General features: G+C 38.7%; 1 protein-coding gene across 2 annotated transcripts in view; it reads left to right on the top strand.

Moving 5' to 3' along the window:
• Positions 1-18,483, top strand: part of HADHB (hydroxyacyl-CoA dehydrogenase trifunctional multienzyme complex subunit beta) — a 41,203-nt gene extending 22,720 nt beyond the window's left edge. The window contains exons 7-16 of one of the 2 annotated variants that reach the window (XM_079940275.1): positions 2,279-2,366; positions 3,721-3,908; positions 4,248-4,428; positions 5,401-5,522; positions 7,612-7,691; positions 7,771-7,818; positions 8,527-8,614; positions 8,939-9,013; positions 10,129-10,293; positions 12,837-18,483. In XM_079940275.1, the coding sequence (XP_079796401.1) occupies positions 2,279-2,366; positions 3,721-3,908; positions 4,248-4,428; positions 5,401-5,522; positions 7,612-7,691; positions 7,771-7,818; positions 8,527-8,614; positions 8,939-9,013; positions 10,129-10,293; positions 12,837-12,872 (1,071 nt within the window). In that variant the 3' untranslated portion in view covers positions 12,873-18,483. The other variant, XM_079940274.1, reaches the window with a different exon arrangement.
• The last annotated feature ends 528 nt before the right edge of the window (positions 18,484-19,011 follow it).

Below are 19,011 nucleotides of genomic sequence, written 5' to 3'. Positions count from 1 at the left end.
ACTGAGCCTGCGTGTCCGGAGCCTGTGCTCCACAACGGGAGAGGCCACAACAGTGAGAGGCCCACGTACCGCGAAAAAAAGAACAGGAAGAGGGTTTTTTTCCCCTGTCCTGATTTTTTTGTTTTTCCTGGATCTTCACACTTCTAAATGTATCAAATATGACAACTTCATGAGTATATCAACATTTTCAACTTTTATATTCTGAAAAAAACAAAGTGACTCTTGTAAGAGTGCTTAAAAAGTAAATATTAAATCTGTTTCAGTTTTCTCTATATTTCTGTTCTATCCCAACACTAAAGCCATAATGCTTTTTTTTCTAAATTTTTTTCTGGAAATTTTATGTCCATATGCAAATCTCAGCTATTGATTGACATGTGGTAGATTCCCTCTCCCAGCCCTGTACTAATACTAAAGGCTAAATTGAGGGGATATATTATAAGTATGTCTCTCTATAGTTGTTTTGTAACCTAAAGGCTACTGTGACTACCAGCTAGAAAACTTTAAGCACCTGTTGTCTGTATTAATAGTGTAATAATGAAATCCTGAAAGGCTTCTGCTGCTGAGTTCCCATGAACCTGACTTCACTGAAAGGCCTCAGCATACTTCCCTGCTCTCCAACTTAACTAAGAGGCATTTTCCTCCTTTCCCCTCATTGTACTATCTAGAGCCTAAGCTTGCCTTGAGAGCTATTCAGACTTTAAATAGAAACATGTAGACAAGGTTCACCATCAACCACTTCTATTTAAAGTTCCTTCAATCTTGAGAGTCATCTGGGGCCAAGGGTGTGACACAGGCTAGAAAGGACCACGTGAGGATCAGGCCATTACAACCTCAGTGCCCTTTACACTTGCCCTACTGGGAAGCTCTCCTCCCCTTTCCCTTGGAGACTTGCCTCTCTCTTCCTTCTGGGTTGGTTTACATTGAGAGGCTGAGGTGCAGTTGCCAGCGGGTAGTTTTCAACAGAGTGTTGGGCACTTAGTATCAGGCCTCACTGGAAAGACCAGAGTAAGGTCATGTTGCATGTACACTACTGTAACACATTTCTGTCCCTATGGATTATGGTGAATGGTGGTAAATGCGGTAACTAGTATAGGTAGTATAAGTATGAAGACAAAAATCAGTTAAGAAGCAGAACCCTTTAATCTCAGCTTTGGAAACATGTTAACCTTACCAAATTATAGAAAATCTTGTATTCTGAGGATAAATAGTTTGAGAAAAAGGCCACTAAAAATTAATTCCCTTAATAGGAACCAGAATTTCATAGTAAATGATGGTGGGGGAGATGAGCTGTTGAGAGCTTTGTTTTTAAAGTGAAAATTTAATATTATAAAAGTAAGTATTTTATTTTTGCACCTATGCATTAGTTACTTACATAAACAAAAATGGAATCAGGCATTCATTGTTTTTTTGGCAGCATAATTTACTCAATAAATAGTATAATAAAATAATAGATGTCCTCATGTCCATTTTTAGATTAAAGGAGGGCCTCAGTTTTTCTCAAGGCCCCTCAAATTACTCTCTTTTGAAGCACCTCTTGTGTCATCATCCTGACCAGTTTTCTCATTTCCAGTTGTTAACTGGTCTAACCCTTATTTATCAGAGGTTCACTTGAGGCTCAGGCAGTTTTCCAAAATTTCTTTCATCAACTTGAACTCTTGCATGTTTGGCGTGTTTTCCAGTTCCTCTTTGCATTGGATCACGGTGTGCTGTCTGAAATATCAGGCAGTCAGTGAAAGTAGAGACGCGTGTAAGCAGGCAGGGACCTGTGTGGGAATCTGTTCATGATGAGTCAGTTCTTCAGAAATGAGTTTCATGTTTGATGACTTTGCTTTACTACTAAGCCTTATAACTGCAGGAACATAGATCATGAGAGCCCCACACCATGATATAGGTCATCATTCCCTCAATTGTGTCTAGCAGGTTTACTTTAGGTTTACTTGCAAATTTAAACAAGTTAAAATCAAATTACATATTAATGTCCTTAAAGCTCTGAGAAAAGCATTGCTAAGAAATTAGGTGAACTGCAAGACTGTTGTAGGCTTGTATACCACACCAGAAAATGGCTACAAGGGACTTGGCAGAGTGCTTGTCAGTTAATGGCTAGACAAAAAATTAGTAAACCATTTCTGTGATGTGCTTAGTTTTATTTTAAATATTACTCTGGATTATTGACCTCAAATCCTTTCCTGATGTACCATACAGTGAAGTATCGCTTAAAGCGCCATTTACATGTAGCACTGCCTTCCTAAGTGATGCTTTCATTCACTGTTTCCTGAAGGCTGCCCTTGGAGCTGGCTTCTCTGACAGGACTCCTGCTCACACTGTCACCATGGCTTGCATCTCTTCCAACCAAGCCATGACCACAGGTATGTTTTTTTGACCGCAGAAGGTACATGTTGGTTCTTTTTGTCTTTTATGTGATCTTTAAAAACTACTCTTAACAGAAATAAATGATCTGTGTGTTTCAAAAAATAAGGTAATGTTTAAATTTTTTGTTTTTGTTTTCATTTTTGTTTTTTTTGCGGTACGCGGGCCTCTCACTGTTGTGGCCTCTCCCGTTGTGGAGCACAGGCTCTGGACGTGCAGGCTCAGCGGCCATGGCTCACGGGCCCAGCCGCTCCGCGGCATGTGGGATCTTCCCCGACCGGGGCACGAACCCGTGTCCCCCGCATCGGCAGGCGGACTCTCAACCACTGTGCCACCAGGGAAGCCCAAAAGTTTTTGATTTTTGACAGTAGTTCTCAACCCTTTTTCCTGCCCTCCGTACCTGAGGACCACAACCATTCTTGTAGTTTCTCCATCAGTAGTGTGGCTGGCTATCTCAGGGATTGTTTGTTGGAGGGATATTTCCAGATTTGAGGCATGAGAAGTTTATAACCTGCTAGATTTTAGTTAGGTGATTCTAATATGATACTCCCCCACGAAGATTGTGGCCTTCCTCCCTCTACCATTGTCACAGTGATAAGTCACTGCTTTAGGTGATACAAGTCTTCTCCTCTACTTTTTCCCCACATCTAGGCATTTTTATAATTAGTTAGAAATTCTCCTAAAAAACGTAGCAAATCTGTGGGACATTTTGTAGCATCAACCCTTATTGTGAAAAGACAGGAAACGTGAAAGATACGGTCATCATGTGCTCTCTTAGTGACATCAAGTCCAGGTTGCCACCTAAGGGGTGGCAGGGGATAAAGCCAGAGGCAGGGATGGGGGCATTCTCCACTCCACGCAGCATGGGACCGCTTCTGGGTAAAGTGACACAATACTTGCCAGTGGCCATAAAGAGGGAAAGGGGCTGTCTGCTATCTAAAAGCCAGAATTTCTCTAGCTTCTAGTAGAAATTGAAATTCTCTTTATAGGAAAAAAGTCATTATGGAAACTAAAGCTGGGAGCATATAAAATATGCTAAAAGTTCTGGTTTAGAATACGATTTGTTTGAGAGTTGGTCCAGTGGATACTTCCGGAAGTTGATGTCCATACAGCCTGAATGAAACTTGTTTTTCTCCAGTGCGTTGAATGTATTTTTAGTCATTTCAAAAACTTACCCTAATCCCTCTGAAGAGTTAAAAACCTTAATTACACATGTTGTACAATGCTAGTAGCTATCATACAATTTTTAAATCAAGAAGCCTAAATTTAAAAAAAGGAAAAGCAGCTTAAATTACCAATGACCTGTTTATCTATACAAGAGATGCTCATGTACCTGTGCCCTGTGCCCTGTAGCTGTCAACTTGATTGCTTCCGGCCAGTGTGACGTGGTCGTGGCAGGCGGTGTAGAGTTAATGTCTGACGTCCCTATTCGCCACTCAAGGAAAATGAGGAAGATGATGCTGGATCTCAATAAGGCCAAGACGCTGGGTCAGCGACTGTCTTTAATCTCTAAATTCAGATTGAATTTCCTGTCACCCGAGGTGAGAATTGTGAACGCTTACATAAAGACTTGTGTTGCCGAAGCATCCCATTGCAGAGATTTAGACTTAGGGGAGACAGCGTGGGTTCAGTTATGCTCTAGCAGTTGCAGATTCTGTTAGTTACAGGGAAGGGTTAATTATTTGGTCAAGATGGAAAGAAAGAAAAAATAGTGGTTCGAAGATTTGAATTTGTAAGCCCTTTTTAGAGATGCCCTGCTCAGAAGGAACTTCCCTTGTCTTGGTCTTGATTGATAGTAGACTTTAACTTTCCCAAATAACCCTAGGTGTGGTATAGCACCTGATAACAGTGTGTCTGGTCCTGAATATCTCGTTTCCCAGCTTCCAGCAGTGGCCGAGTTCTCCACCAATGAGACCATGGGCCACTCTGCAGACCGACTGGCTGCCGCCTTTGCTATTTCTCGGCTGGAACAGGATGAGTATGCACTGCGCTCACACAGCCTGGCCAAAAAGGCACAGGATGAAGGACTCCTTTCTGATGTCGTGCCCTTCAAAGTACCGGGTAAAACAGTTTGCTTCACTTTGTAGGGGAGAATCTCTTAATGCCCTTGATACTTGTTAGGGAGTTCTGGATTTCTTCTAAAACTCCAAAGACCCCGAGTGACTTTCCAGTAAATATGATGGTTCTCTTTCCAAAACACTCAGCCTTTATTCTTAAACATGGACTCAAGTTTCAATCCTTGTTGTAACAGTAGGTAAACATTTTTTTTTAAGATTTTATTTTATTATTTATTTATGTATTCATTTTTGGCTGTGTCAGGTCTTAGTTGCAGCACACGGGATCTTTGTTGAGGCATGTGGGCTCCTCGTTGCGGCGCGCAGGCTTATCTCTAGTTGTGGCGTGCGGGTTTTTTCTCTCTAGTTGTGGTGCATGGGATCCAGGGTGTGTGGGCTCTGTAGTTGTGGTGCGCAGGTTCCAGAGTGCGTGGGCCCCGTAGTTTGCGGCACACAGGCTCTCTCGTTGCGGTGCGCGAGCTAAGTAGTTGTGGTACTCAGGCTTCGTTGTCCCAAGGCACGTAGGATCTTAGTTCCCTGACCAGGGCTGGAATGCGTGTCCCCTGCATTAGAAGGTGGATTCTTTACCACTTGACCACCAGGGAAGTCCCTGGTAAAACTTCTAAAAAGAGAAATTTTTATGTCTCCTTTAGATCTTGCAGATATGTTTTAGTTCTTATGTGCATGCCTGTTTTTAAAATTCTTCATTCGTATCTCTTCTGTATAGAAGAGCCAAATGTGAATGAATATCTTAAGAAAATAGGGTTTCCTTTCTAATGTTAAATCATTTAGATTATTTCCCAAAAGTCTTCAGAATTTATTTTCAAATTTGGTAATACCTTGATAACTATAAAAGGCTTTCTTTTTAGTGAATATTGTGGTTTACATTTTATTTGTTCTTGTAATTTTTAAAGTGTATTTCTCTGGAGAAGATATATAAAGCTTGTGCCTTAGAGTTAAAAACTTCATATTTTTATAGGAAAAGATACAGTTACTCAAGATAATGGCATTCGTCCTTCCTCCTTGGAGCAAATGGCCAAACTAAAACCTGCATTCATCAAGCCCTATGGCACAGTGACAGCTGCAAATTCTTCTTTTCTGGTAACTATGTGTGCTATATGTGTTTACTAGTGATCTTTTATATTTGTGTACTCTCAATAGAAAAGCCTGAAATAGAGTTATTTGTGTGTATTATGAATAGAGACTTAAAAATACACTTCCTCATTACAAAGATAATATTAAAATAGAATTACAGTTTTTAAAGCCATAGTAGTCTCGTGACCCAGTCACCATTCTGTTACAAAACAGCTGTTCTCTTCAGGCACTTCAGCAGTCAAAAAACTTTGACTGCCTGTGCTAGGCACTGGAGATAAAAAGAACAGTTTATTGTAATGTAGTGAGAAAGTGCTGTGAAGGCTATAAGCATAGACTCTTGGGGAAGATACATAGATGGGTGAGTCAAAGAGGCTTCTTAGAGGAGGTGACCCTTGCTCAGAGAATCTTGAAGGAAGAGTACAAGCCAATTCAGGTAGTGTATAAATGGCATTCTAGGCAAAAGGAACAGCAAATGCAAAATCAGGAGTTAGTTACGAGAGCAAGGACCTCTTTGGGGAAAAGCTTGGTTGGAACATAGGATATGAATACAGGGAGTCGTATAAGACTTGGAAAGTAGGCAGAGAGAGTGACGAGATACATCTCCTACCTCTGATTGTTAGAAAATTATGTTTTATGCCGGCCCGCAAATTACTTTCCTATAAGCATCGTGGAATAAATCTACCCTCATTTTCTGTTGTTGTTATTTTACTTATATGCAGGTAGCTTCATGTCCTTGCTTGGGGTTTTTTTCTTCTCCTCAATTGAATGTCCCTGCTGATTCTGCTTCTGCATGGGAGATGTGGTTTCCCTTCTCCTACTACCTTGGGTGTAGTCTTCTGGATATAGTTCATCTGGTCAATGTTTCTTTGACAGTGTAACTCCTCTACCCAGGTATACAGTCTAGAAACATAGGCAAATGTTTGACATATTTGACTTTGGTAAATGATGATTTAATGCCTGCTCTTGAGCTCGGGCAAGGGTGCCTGAAGTGGTTCCAACAGGATGATGTACCGCTCTGTAAAGCCTGAGTGGTGAAGGGCTGGTTAGGTGATTATTTCCAAAACCAAGTTGGATGATAGGGCCATATGGTATGGGTTACACTCCTGGCAGATCTGAGCCCCCTTGATTACTCGTGGGGTGTGCAAAAGGTTCAGGTTTATTCATCAAAAGTCAGAAACACGAATCGTCAGAGGTAATGCATCACAAATACATGGATTTTCAGAGGTTTTGTTAACGCACCACATTCACTGCAATTTTGCACAACTGCACATTGAATATGTTATTGATGTGATATCATTATGTATAGTCACCTGTGTTTCCAGACTTTATGCCCGCCTATCAGTAGTGGCTACATAGCCTCTTCACAGTTACTGAGTTGTAAAACTATGGTCTGATGTGGTAGAAATTGTTTTGATTTTGCAAATTCTAGGGAGTAGTTTCCTTTCCTTTGGAATTTTGGGTGTTTTTTTTTTTTTTTTGAACTCTTTTTTTGAAGCAATGGTAAAGGGCTTTTGTGAGTGGTACTTCTTTGTCCCCCAACTTCTCAGTTGTCAGTTGGAAGAAAGCACGTGGGGTAGGTCCAGAGAGGGAAGGCCATGGTTCTTATGTTCTCAGCTATCTACCTATTTCTTCTTCTCCCATTGTTATAGTCTATAAATAGAAGAAAATCACCTCGAAGTCACAGGCAGGAAGCAGCTGGGAAACAGTCCAGAAAATGTAAAAATAAATCAGTAAATAAGAGATTTTTTTTGGAGATTGTTTTAATTCATAAAATTCCTCATATTCTGCACTAAAAGCAAAAAACTTTTAGTTTATCATGAACACATATTTCTAGAGTTACCTATTCTCCTCATCCATTTTGATAATTACGGTACTTTCTGAATAGGCTCTTGTACCCTCGTCTTCCAAAAGTGGGTTGGTGTGTGTGTTTGAATCGTGACCTAACGATGGATAAAATGAAAAGGTTTTGTTATATAGAGGCACTGTATAAGTGTCACTGGTTGGTAGATTTAGGAACAGGGCATAGAAGGTGGCTGAATAAAGACGACCAGAGAGGCTGCAGAATTTAACATTTTTGTTCCGGTCAACATTTCAGACCGATGGTGCATCTGCAGTGCTGATTTTGGCAGAGGAAAAAGCTCTGGCCATGGGTTATAAACCGAAGGCATATTTGAGGTAAAGTAAGTGTTGAAATAAATTACCTCTGGTTTCTTTATTTTAGTACTAGAGCTGACTCCTCTCTTCTCTTACCTAGGGATTTCGTGTACGTGTCTCAGGATCCGAAAGATCAGCTTTTACTTGGGTAGGTAGCATGTGTATCCTAGGATTATAATGAAAAATACTTGGTTACCAATGTTTCTTACATAGATTTTAAAGTACATTAAGCCCTGACTTCATAATTGGCTTGTGAGTTGGGTTTTTTAAATAATAGTAATCTTTTATGTTGCTTTATCATTTTATAGTTTTAGAGTCTTTTCCACTTTTTCCTATACTTCTCTACTTATAATTACAATATATATACAATTTTGTATTCTTCTTTTACATTAAGATGTCATAAGCATTTTTTTCATATTGCCACACACTCTGCAACAGTCTTCAGAATAGCTTTTTATAAAAACCTCCTAATGTTTAGACTCCTCTCCCTCCCTCACGAGGCTCTACCCTCACTAGCCTCCATTATGTCCTTTAACTAGCCATGCCCCTTCTGATGCTCTGCCCTTTGAACTCTGTGTTCTTCTAGCTCTTCACTTTATTAATTTGTCCTTCTCATTAATTGTTTACTTGCTTATTATCTATTTCTCTGAGTCCAGAATATCAACTGCAAAGGGCAGGGGCCATGTCTGTTCAGTTTAATACTGTATCACCAACACTTAATATTTGTACAGTAGAATCAGTGAGTGAGTGGAAGACACTCTGATAATTATGTAGAACTCAGTTTGGGGAATATGAAGGAGCTCTTAGGTTAAAAATTAAAGTTTTAATATTGTATCACTTATTTTTTTCTTTTCAGACCAACATATGCTACTCCAAAAGTTTTAGAAAAGGCAGGATTAACAATGAATGATATTGATGCTTTTGAATTTCATGAAGCTTTCTCAGTAAGTCACTTTAAAGACACATATCAAAGGACTATAATCGTTTAATATGAGTAAAACAAGAGTGGAGCTTTATATTTGAAGTACTGACTTACACTGCTGGGAAGGGCATGATGGGAGGAATCCAGGGCTACACACACAGTGCTAAAAAACATACCTTTTGAAGCTGTCACTTTGAGGCCCTTCAAAAGTACCAAATTGTTTCTTTGGGAAATATTCACTGAAAACTGATTTAAAGATTTGCTTAGCTTTAAAGTTAGACAAACTCAAAGAACGCCTTGAGGGACATTACTAACAAGGTCCTTATTGAGTTATTTTCCTTTCTAGGGTCAGATTTTGGCTAATTTGAAAGCCATGGATTCTGACTGGTTTGCACAAAACTACATGGGTAGAAAAGCCAAGGTAAGTTTCTGGTTTAAAATATGCTCGAGGAACTTCCCTGGTGGTCCAGTGGTTAAGACTCTGCTTCCACTGCAGGGGGGCACGGGTTCGATCCCTGGTTGGGGAATTAAGATCCTGCATGCTGTGCAGTGTAGCCAAAAAACAGCTTGAATTTCCAAAGCACTTTAATATTTGGAGCTTTAATACCTGCTAATAAAAATATGAAGAGGTTTAAAAAAAATATATGAAGAGGAAAGCTGCTGCTGCTTCTGAAGAATGTTGTGTTTCATTACATGTATGTATTTCCTAGTTGAAAAATACCTCCTGGAAATTCTTTAGAAAAAAATAAAAGCAAGGATAAAGAAGATGTGGCACATATACACAATGGAATATTACTCAGCCGTAAAAAGAAACAAAATTGAGTTATTTGTAGTGAGGTGGATGGACCTAGAGTCTGTCATACAGAGTGAAGTAAGTCAGAAAGAGAAAAACAAATACCGTATGCTAACACATATATATGGAATCTAAGGAAAAAAAGGGTTCTGAAGAACCTAGGGGCAGGACAGGAATAAAGATGCAGGTGTAGAGAATGGACTTGAGGACACGGGGAGGGGAAAGGGTAAGCTGGGACGAAGTGAGAAAGTGGCATTGACATATATACACTACCAAATGTAAAATAGATAGCTAGTGGGAAACAGCTGCATAGCACAGGGAGATCAGCTCGGTGCTTTGTGACCACCTAGAGGGGTGGGATAGGGAGGGTAGGAGTGAGACACGAGAGAGGAGATATGGGAACATATGTATATGTATAATTGATTCACTTTGTTATAAAGCAGAAACTAACACACCGTTGTAAAGCAATTATACTCCAATAAAGATGTTAAAAAACAAAAAATAAAATAAAAGCAAAATTTTAGGTTGTGTTTGTTCATCCATTCTGATGTTAGATGAAAAATAAGTGGGCCCTTGGCTTTCAGAATTGATTTAGAATCTCTTTCTTTTGCAGTAAAATAACTTGTGATTTGGCTTAAGTTAGTTACTTCCCTTTATTGCCATTACTACCTGTTAACTACGAGCCTTGTCTGATTCTTAAGTAAACTCATCTTTATATTTGTGTCTATTTTTGTGGGAGCCAGGTTGGATCGCCTCCTTTGGAGAAGTTTAACATCTGGGGTGGATCACTGTCCCTGGGGCACCCGTTTGGAGCCACTGGCTGTCGGTTGGTCATGGCAACTGCCAACAGATTACAGAAGGAAGGAGGCCAGTATGGGTTAGTTGCCGCCTGTGCAGCTGGAGGGCAGGTATGTCACAGAAGCTTCATAGGAGCTTCCAGAAAGTCATTTTCTTGGAAACAAAACAAATTCATCCAAGAATGTTTGATTTAGCTTAATTTGAAACAGTCTTAGAGCGATTTTTCTGATGACAGACAACTGGGAAAAAAGCAGCCTATTTTTGTGGGGAGGGAGTACAACTTTAATTCTGATAGTACTTTGAAAGGAAGAATCTATTTAAATCCAAGTTATTTTTTTCCCCTAAAATAATGTTTATGTTTTTTGTTTATAAAAGTTATATATGCTCCTTATGGAAATTATGAAAATACAAAAAGTATTTAGAAAATAAAATTATAATCACTTATAATCCCCTCATCAGACACTATCATTATTCACACTTCGATATATTTTCTTCTTTAATAATAAAATTTTATCCATTTATGTAGTCACCATGGGACGTTATCCATAAAATCTCTCCAAGTCTTTCTTGAGAACTGAACTATACCTTAATGGAGAATTAATTTGCCTCTGGATAACCTATTGCTCTTTAGCTGAGGAAAATTATGGTTTTCTACAGTTTTTTTCTATCTGCTTTACTTGTGTTACTGACGAAACTTCCTACAAAACTTCCTTCTTTTTTTTTTTTCCAACCCTGATGGAAACAGATTTGATTTTTCTCCAGATAACAGAAACTATCTATTGCCGACCAAGATGAATAAGATATGTAAAAGTATAAACATCTTACATTTAAAAGCCTTTATTTATGGCTTTTTCTCAGAGACTTTGAAGAAGCAAGGGATCAGTTATTTTTAGGTTGGAATATTTTAGACTTCACAATCAGAAGTATTTTCTAATCTGTTGTAACTTCATTTACAGAAAACCATGGTAAATCAGGACTGGAGCCCTCCCTCTTATCTTTCTATGCCAAATTTAAATGCGGGAGGTAACTAGTGCATAGCATTGTACACAGTGCATAGTCCACATAGGTTAATGTCCTTTGGTTTTGAGTGTTTGTTCCCTAATTTTTTAATCTAGCACATAGAGGATTAATAACACAATACTAGGTGCTTTTGTGGATGAACAAAGAATAATATCCAGTATTATTACTTACCTCTAGAAGTTTACAGTATAGTGAAGAAGGACATGATGCATCTGAGAAACTAGATTAAACTTGGCATTGTTTCATCAAGAGCCAAATGCGTGCTACAAACATGATTAGATCAAAGGAGGAATCCATCATTGTGGCTCAGGGTTTCTCAGCTCTGGCACTAGTAACATTTTGGGCCAGATAATTCTTTGTTGCGGGTGAGGGGACTGTGCTGTGTGTTGTAGGGTGTTTAACATGGTCTCTACCCACTAGATACCAGTAGCAAACCACCCCCCTCACTCCCCCCCACCACCCCCTGCCCCCCTGCCAACACACACAGTTGGGACAACCAGAAATATCTCCAGACATTGCTAAATGTCCTCTGGGGAGGGGAGGGAGCAAAATCACTGCCATTGAGAACCACTGATCTAGTGCAATATAAAAGATTTGGAACATGAAAACAACACAGTTGAAATAAAACAGGAGAAGGAATATTCTACCTTATTATGGGCCCTTTTAGGACAACCCCAAGTCAGTCAATCCTTCCCATCCATATTCTTTTGTTTGCTTGTGCCTGTATCAAGGTATTTAGCAGTTTGTTTTGAACTACAGTGTATGTTAGATTGAGGATACAGACCGTGTAGCAAAACTTTGTACCCACACAGTGTTCAGCTTGGTGCCTTATAAATAATAGTTTAATAAATATTTGTGGGGATTGAATTGAATCTAGAAGCAGGGAGATTAGTTAGGCTATTAACTAGTTCGATAGCAGTCCAAAAGATAGAATGACTATGATTATCAGATAGGATTTAAACTCATGAAATCATTAATTTCTATACTAGGTTTCAACTAGGGAGATAACTTGGATGTAGCACTGTGCCTAGTACTAGGAAAGGGATCTTCTGCCTTTTTACCTTTGTGGGACCTCAAATCATCATCTTCACCCGCATAGAGTAGTAAAGAAGAGACCAGGTTTTGGAATCATCTGGTTTCAAGTCCTGACCCTGTTACTTAATAGCTTTGTGGATTTGGATGAGTAACTTAACCTCTCAAAGCCTCAGTTTTCTTATCTAGGAGAGAGAGAAGGCTGTTGTTGGATTCACTGTATTGCGTTTATTTTTATACAGCTAAAAAAGCCCCTCTGGCTTATTTTAATAGTAACCACTTACGGAGCATCTACTAGGAGTCAGACTCTTCTAGATAGACTCTGATACACATGTGTATACATGTATGTGTGTGTATACATACATTGTATGCTATCTAGTGCTCACAAAAACACTTTGAAGTGGGCACCGTGAACCCCATTTTAGAGAGGAAGTTGAGGTTCAGAATGGCTAATAACTTTCCCAAGATCACACAGTGTTTGAATGGCAGAGCCAGGATTAAGTTCCAAAGCCTATATTTTTCCCATTGTTCTATGCTGCCTCTGTACTGGCTGGATTCATTGCATTTGATTGCTCTAATTGAACTTTATTTTCCTTTACAGGGCCATGCTATGATAGTGGAAGCTTATCCAAAATAATAGATCAAGAAGAGGTGACCTGGAGTTTCTGTGCAACACTCACCCTAGGCAATGCCATTTCAATGCACTATTCAGTGACATCTGTAGTTGCTAGCTCCTCTTAGGAAAACAAAATTTGTGGCCTTCTGTTAAGTACTTTGCAGTTAAGCCTTGCCAGTGTTCTGAGCTTTCCAATAATCACGGCTTATTACTCTTTCAGGAATTTCTTAGTTACCAGAATCTCTCAACAGTGATAAGTTTAAGCAATTATGTTTGGTCTCTATTTTTATGAAAGACTGAAAGAGTGGTTGCAATTTTGGAAAGAATTTAGCTGAGATTTGGAATCACCTTTGTAACATTTGCAAATTATAGCTCATTCCTATTTGTGACCTAAAGATAAATGTTTTCTATAAAATACAAACCAATGTGCCTAAATTTAACCTAATTACGGAAAGGTAATTTAGAATCTAAACATCACTGAAAATTTACAGTAAATGTTTAGATATATAAATACCATGTTGGTTAACCTTAATAAAGTAGAGAAGTATCAGAGAACCATTTGCATTGTTTTATTAGAGGTAAAAGGTGGTTCTCTTGCTTAGGGACAGATTTTGCCTTGGATTACTCATTTGTAACTTCTAACCATTTTAGTCAACCATGAAGCCGCTAGGATCATAAAGAAGGTCCTGCTTTAGAATAACACCATTTTTTCCCCAGTGCCCAATTGAAATAAATTTATTTTATCGTTTGGAGATGTTTCTGTTTGCCGGGTTTAATGAAATGTAAAGAAATTTCAAAAATTTAGTCAACATACTAAAAATTCTCTCAGTTTTTTGACAACCCAACTGCATTAAATAACATGTATGCTAGTGCATTGCAGAAGCAAAAGTCTCAGTTGCAACCGTTCATGTGAATTTCATTTAGGTCTGTGAAAGTTACTGGCAATCAGAATCATACTCTAGTTCAGGGACAGATTGGGCAAGGGAGCAAGTGCTAACCTCTTAAAAGGTTATTTGAGAGTCCCAGCTTTATTTCCCCATGATTGCATTGGTGAATTCCACCTAATGTGAGTTTTTAATACTGCAAACCATTATATTTACATATCACAAGTATTAACTCTAGATAAGTTAAATATAAAAGATAAAAAACTTTTTGAGGGGCTTCCCTGGTGGCGCAGTGGTTGAGAGTCCGCCTGCCGATGCAGGGGACATAGTTTCGTGCCCCGGTCTGGGAGGATTCCCCATGCCGCGGAGCGGCTGGGCCCGTGGGCCATGGCTGCTGAGCCTGTGCGTCCGGGGCCTGTGCTCCGCAACGGGAGACGCCACGGCAGTGAGAGGCCCGCGTACCGCAAAAAAAAAAAAAAAAAAACTTTTTAAAATTTAGAAAAAAAATACCACTATGACCCTTAGGTTGGGGTGGGAAGAATTTCTTAAATAAGACATTTAAAGTGTTACCATAAACGAAAAGATCTATAAATTGGCCTATGTTGAAATAAGAACCTTTGTTCTTTATATGATAGAGTGGAAAGACAAGCCACAAATGGGGTGAAGGTACAGATATAACTTACAAAGGATGTGCATATATATATCATATATATGTACATATATATATCTTATCAAAAATATATCTTTTATATCTCTATCATATCATACATATGATAGATACCTTACAAGATATATATGGTATAGATATATTTTACAAAGGATCCAGGGTGTATACAGAATTCCTGTCAATCAAAAAGAAGAAAGATAGGGACTTCCCTGGTGATCCAGTGGTTAAGACTCTGGGCTTCCACTGCAGGGGGCTCGGGTTCAGTTCCTGGTTGGGGAACTAAGATCCCTCCCGCATGCCATGCGGTGAGGCCAAAAAAAAAAGAAGAAGAAAGGTAACATCGTAAAATATGGCAAAAGATATTAACAGGTATTTTTTTAGAAAATAATGTACAAATGCAGAATAAACATGAAAAGATGCTCATTAGTAATCAAGAAAAACCAAACCAAGATCATGATGAGGTATTGTTTTATACCTACTAGACTGACAAAAATGAACAGGACTGAGAATACCAAGCGTGAGTAAGGATGTAGAACAGTAGGAACTTTTTATACACTGCTGGTGAGAATGTAGATTGATACAACCACTTTGGAAAACAGTCTGGCATTATCTTGTACATTTGAATATGACACATGGTTTATAATCCAGCTTTTCCACTCTTGGGTATATTTCCTGGAGAAACTTGTACATGAGTACCAGGAGACATGTACAAGAGTGTTGATAGCAGCATTGCTCTCTAATAGCAAAATATTGTAAATAACAAATGTTCATCCACAGCAAAGTTTTAAAAATAAGCAAAACTAAGTACATTTCTAGGATGCCTATGTACAAGGTGAAAATATTTTCCAAAACAGTTAAGAAAAAAGAAATCTTACAGAAGAATGCCAAATAATATATGTAGACCTCAGGCTCCAGGAGGTGGATCCTGCTCTTCCCCTCTTGAGTGTGGGCTGGACTTAGTGACTCAATTCCAGTAACTAGAGTGTGAAGACAGAAAACAAGGCAACCTTAACAGTGGAGAAACCTGGCAAACACTAGTTTAACCAAATGAACAAGGCTGTTATTGGTGCTGTCGTGTGGATATCACAGACCTCCTGGTATGAGGTCATCAAAAGGGCCCTTCACCTTAGTGGTATTCTTTCCAAGTACTCATAACCTAGTCGATTGATGAGAAAACGTCAGACAAAACTAAATTGAGGGACATTCTACAAAATTCTTCACTAGTACTCAAAACTATCAAAGTCATGAAAAATAAAAGAATACTGAGAAACTGTCACAGACCAGAGGAGGCGAAAGAGACACGAGAACTGAATGTAATGTAGTATCCTGAGTTGGATTCTAAAACAGAATAAGGACACTAATAAAAAAAAAACTGGTGAAATCTGGGGTTTAGTTAATAGTTTAATAAGGAACCCATATATAAATTCAGATATAGTGAAATTATTTTCTAGGAGAGTGCCAAGACAGTCTTTTCAACAAATGGTGTTGGGAAAATTGTATATCCACATGCAAAATAATGAAGTTGGACCCCTGCATTACACCATATACAGAAATTAACTCAAAACAGATCAAAGACCTAAACATAAAAGCTACAATTATAAAACTCTTAGAAGGAAACAGGGAAAGCTTCATGATACTGGATTTGGCAATGATTTCTTGGATATGACACCAAAAGAACAGGAAGGAGAAAAAAATTGGAGTTCATAAAAATTAAAAACTTCTGTACATCAAAGGACACAGTGAAAAAGCAACCTATGGAATGGGGGAAAATATAAATCATATCTGATAAGGGGTTAATATCCAGAATATATAAAGAACTATACAACTCAAGAGCTAGAAAACCCAATTTTAAAATAAACAAAAGGGCTTCCCTGGTGGCGCAGTGATTGAGAGTCCGCCTGCCAGTGCAGGGGACATGGGTTCGATCCCTGGTCCGGGAGGATCCCACATGCTGCAGAGCAGGCCCATGCGCTGCAACTGCTGAGCCTGTGCTCTAGGGCCCACGAGCCACAACTACTGAGTCTGTGTGCCACAGCTGCTGAGGCCCACACGCCCGTGCTCCACAACGAGAGGAGCTGCCACAATGAGAAGCCCGTGAACCACAACGAAGAGTGGCCCCCACTTGCTGCAACCAGAGAAACACCCATGCGCAGCAACAAAGACCCAACGCAGCCAGAAACAATAAATAAAATAGTAAAATCTATTTAAAAAATTAAAATGAGCAAATAATTTGAATAGATATTTCTCTAAAGAAGATGTACAATGGGCACATGAAAAGATGTTCAGCGTCACTGATTGTTGACGAAATGCAAATCAGAACTACAATGAGCTGCTACTTCACACCCAATAGGATGGCTGCTATTACAAAACCTGAAAATGACAAGTGTTGGTGAGGATATGGAGAAATTGAAACCTTTGTGCACTGTTGATGGGAATGTAAAATTGTGCAGATGCTATGGGAAATAGTATAGCAGGTCCTCAAAAAATTATAGGTATTGGGTTGGCCAAAAGGTTCGTTCGGGTTTTTTCTGTAAGATGGCTCTAGTAGCACTTAGTTGTCTTTAACTTCATTCAAAACAATTTTGTTAGATTGTACGTGACAGCTGTCACATCAGCATGCATTAAAAAAAAAAATCAAAACTGGTAAATTTTTGTGTAGCCATTTTAGTATTGAAGATAGAAGAAAACATTTTCGGCATATTATGTTTATTTCAGGAAAGGTAAAAACACAACCGAAATTTAAAAAAAAAAAAAGATTTGTGCAGTGTGCAGAGATGGTGCAGGGACTGATCAAACATGTCAAAAGTGGTTTGAGAAGTTTCGTGCTGGAGATTTGCTGGATGATGCTCCATGGTCGGTAGACCAGTTGAAGTTGATAGCGATCAAATTGAGACATTAATTAAATCGAGAAATTAATTGAGAACAATCAACATAGTACCACGCGGGAGATAGCCGACATACTCAAAATATCCAAATCAAGCGTTGAAAATCATTTGCACCAGCTTGATTATGTTAATCACTTTGATGTTTGGGTGTCACATAGGTTAAGCGAGAAAAAACCTTCTTGACCATATTTCCACATGGGATTTTCTACTTAAACGTAATGAAAACGTTCTGTTTTCATCAATAAAACAAATTGTGATGAGTTATGAAAAGTGGATACTGTACAAAAATATGGAACGGAAGAGATTGTCGGGCAACCGAAATGAACCACCACCAACCACACCAAAGGCCAGTCTTCATCCAAAGAATGAGATGTTGTTTTTATGGTGGGATTGGAAGAGAGTCCTCTATTATGAGCTCCTTCTGGAAAACCAAACGATTAATTCCAACAAGTACTTCTCCCATTTAGACCAACTGAAAACAGCACTTGACAAAAAGCGTCCAGAATTAGTCAACAGAAAACACATAATCATCCGTCAGGGTAATGCAAGACCGCGTGTTTCTTTGATGACCAGGAGAAAACTGTTACAGCTTGGCTGGGAAGTTCTGATTCATCCGCTGTGTTCACTAGACATTGCACCTTCGGATTTCCATTTATTTCGGTTTTACAAAATTCTCTTAATGGAAAAAATTTCAATTCCCTGGAAGACTGTAAAAGGCACCTGGAACAGTTCTTTGCTCAAAAAGATAAAAAGTTTTGGGGAGATGGAATTATGAAGTTGCCTGAAAAATGGCAGAAGGTAGTGGAATAAAAGGGTGAATACATTGTTCAATAAAGTTCTTGGTGAAAAGGAAAAATGTGTCTTCTATTTTTACTTAAAAACCAAAGGCACGTTTTGGCCAGCCCAATAGATTACCATATGATCCAGCAATTCCAGGTCTAGTATATATACAAAAGCATTGAAAGCAGGGTCTCAGAAATATTTATACACCCATGTTCATAACAGCATTAGTCACAATAACTAAAACTTGGAAACAGGTGTTCACTGATGGACCAGTGGATAAACAAAATGTGTATATACATGCAATAGAATACTATGTAGCCTTAAAAAGGAAGGCAGTCCTGTCACATGCTACAACATGGATGAAGCTTGAGGATATTATGCTAAGTAAAACAAGCCAGTCACAAAAAGACAAATACTGTATGATTCTACTTGTCCCAGGTATTTAAAACAGTCAAATTCATAAAGACAGTAGAATGGTGGTTGCCAGGGCTTGAGGGAGGGGGGATGAGGGGTTGTTTAATGGGTATAGGATTTCTGTTTTGGAAGATGAAAATAATTCTGAAGATTGGTTGCACTACAATGTGAATGTACTTAACACTACTGAACTGTATACTTAAAAATCATTAAAATGATAACATTTTATGTGTATTTTACCACAATTAAAAAAAAAATTTTTTTAAGGTAAGGGAAAACATTCAGAACAGAAGTTACCTCTAGGTAGGGGACAGTGGAATTGGATTGGAGAGGAGCACACAGGTTAAAGTTATGTACTATTTCAAAACATTTTATATGTATAGAGAGAGCCATGTTATTTTCATTAGCATGACTGCTACAAAAGATCATCCTTGGCTGTGGTGATTATAGACACCTTCTTGATGTTTGTTCTTAAATATCTTGAACTGGTTATGTTTTTAAAGATCCCAACTTAAAAGTGTCTCTCT

Source organism: Stenella coeruleoalba, assembly GCF_951394435.1.
Source record: "Stenella coeruleoalba genome assembly, chromosome: 13".
Classification (NCBI taxonomy): domain Eukaryota; kingdom Metazoa; phylum Chordata; class Mammalia; order Artiodactyla; family Delphinidae; genus Stenella; species Stenella coeruleoalba.
Note: the sequence above shows the minus strand (reverse complement) of the source record. Positions and strands in the feature narration are given on the sequence as shown.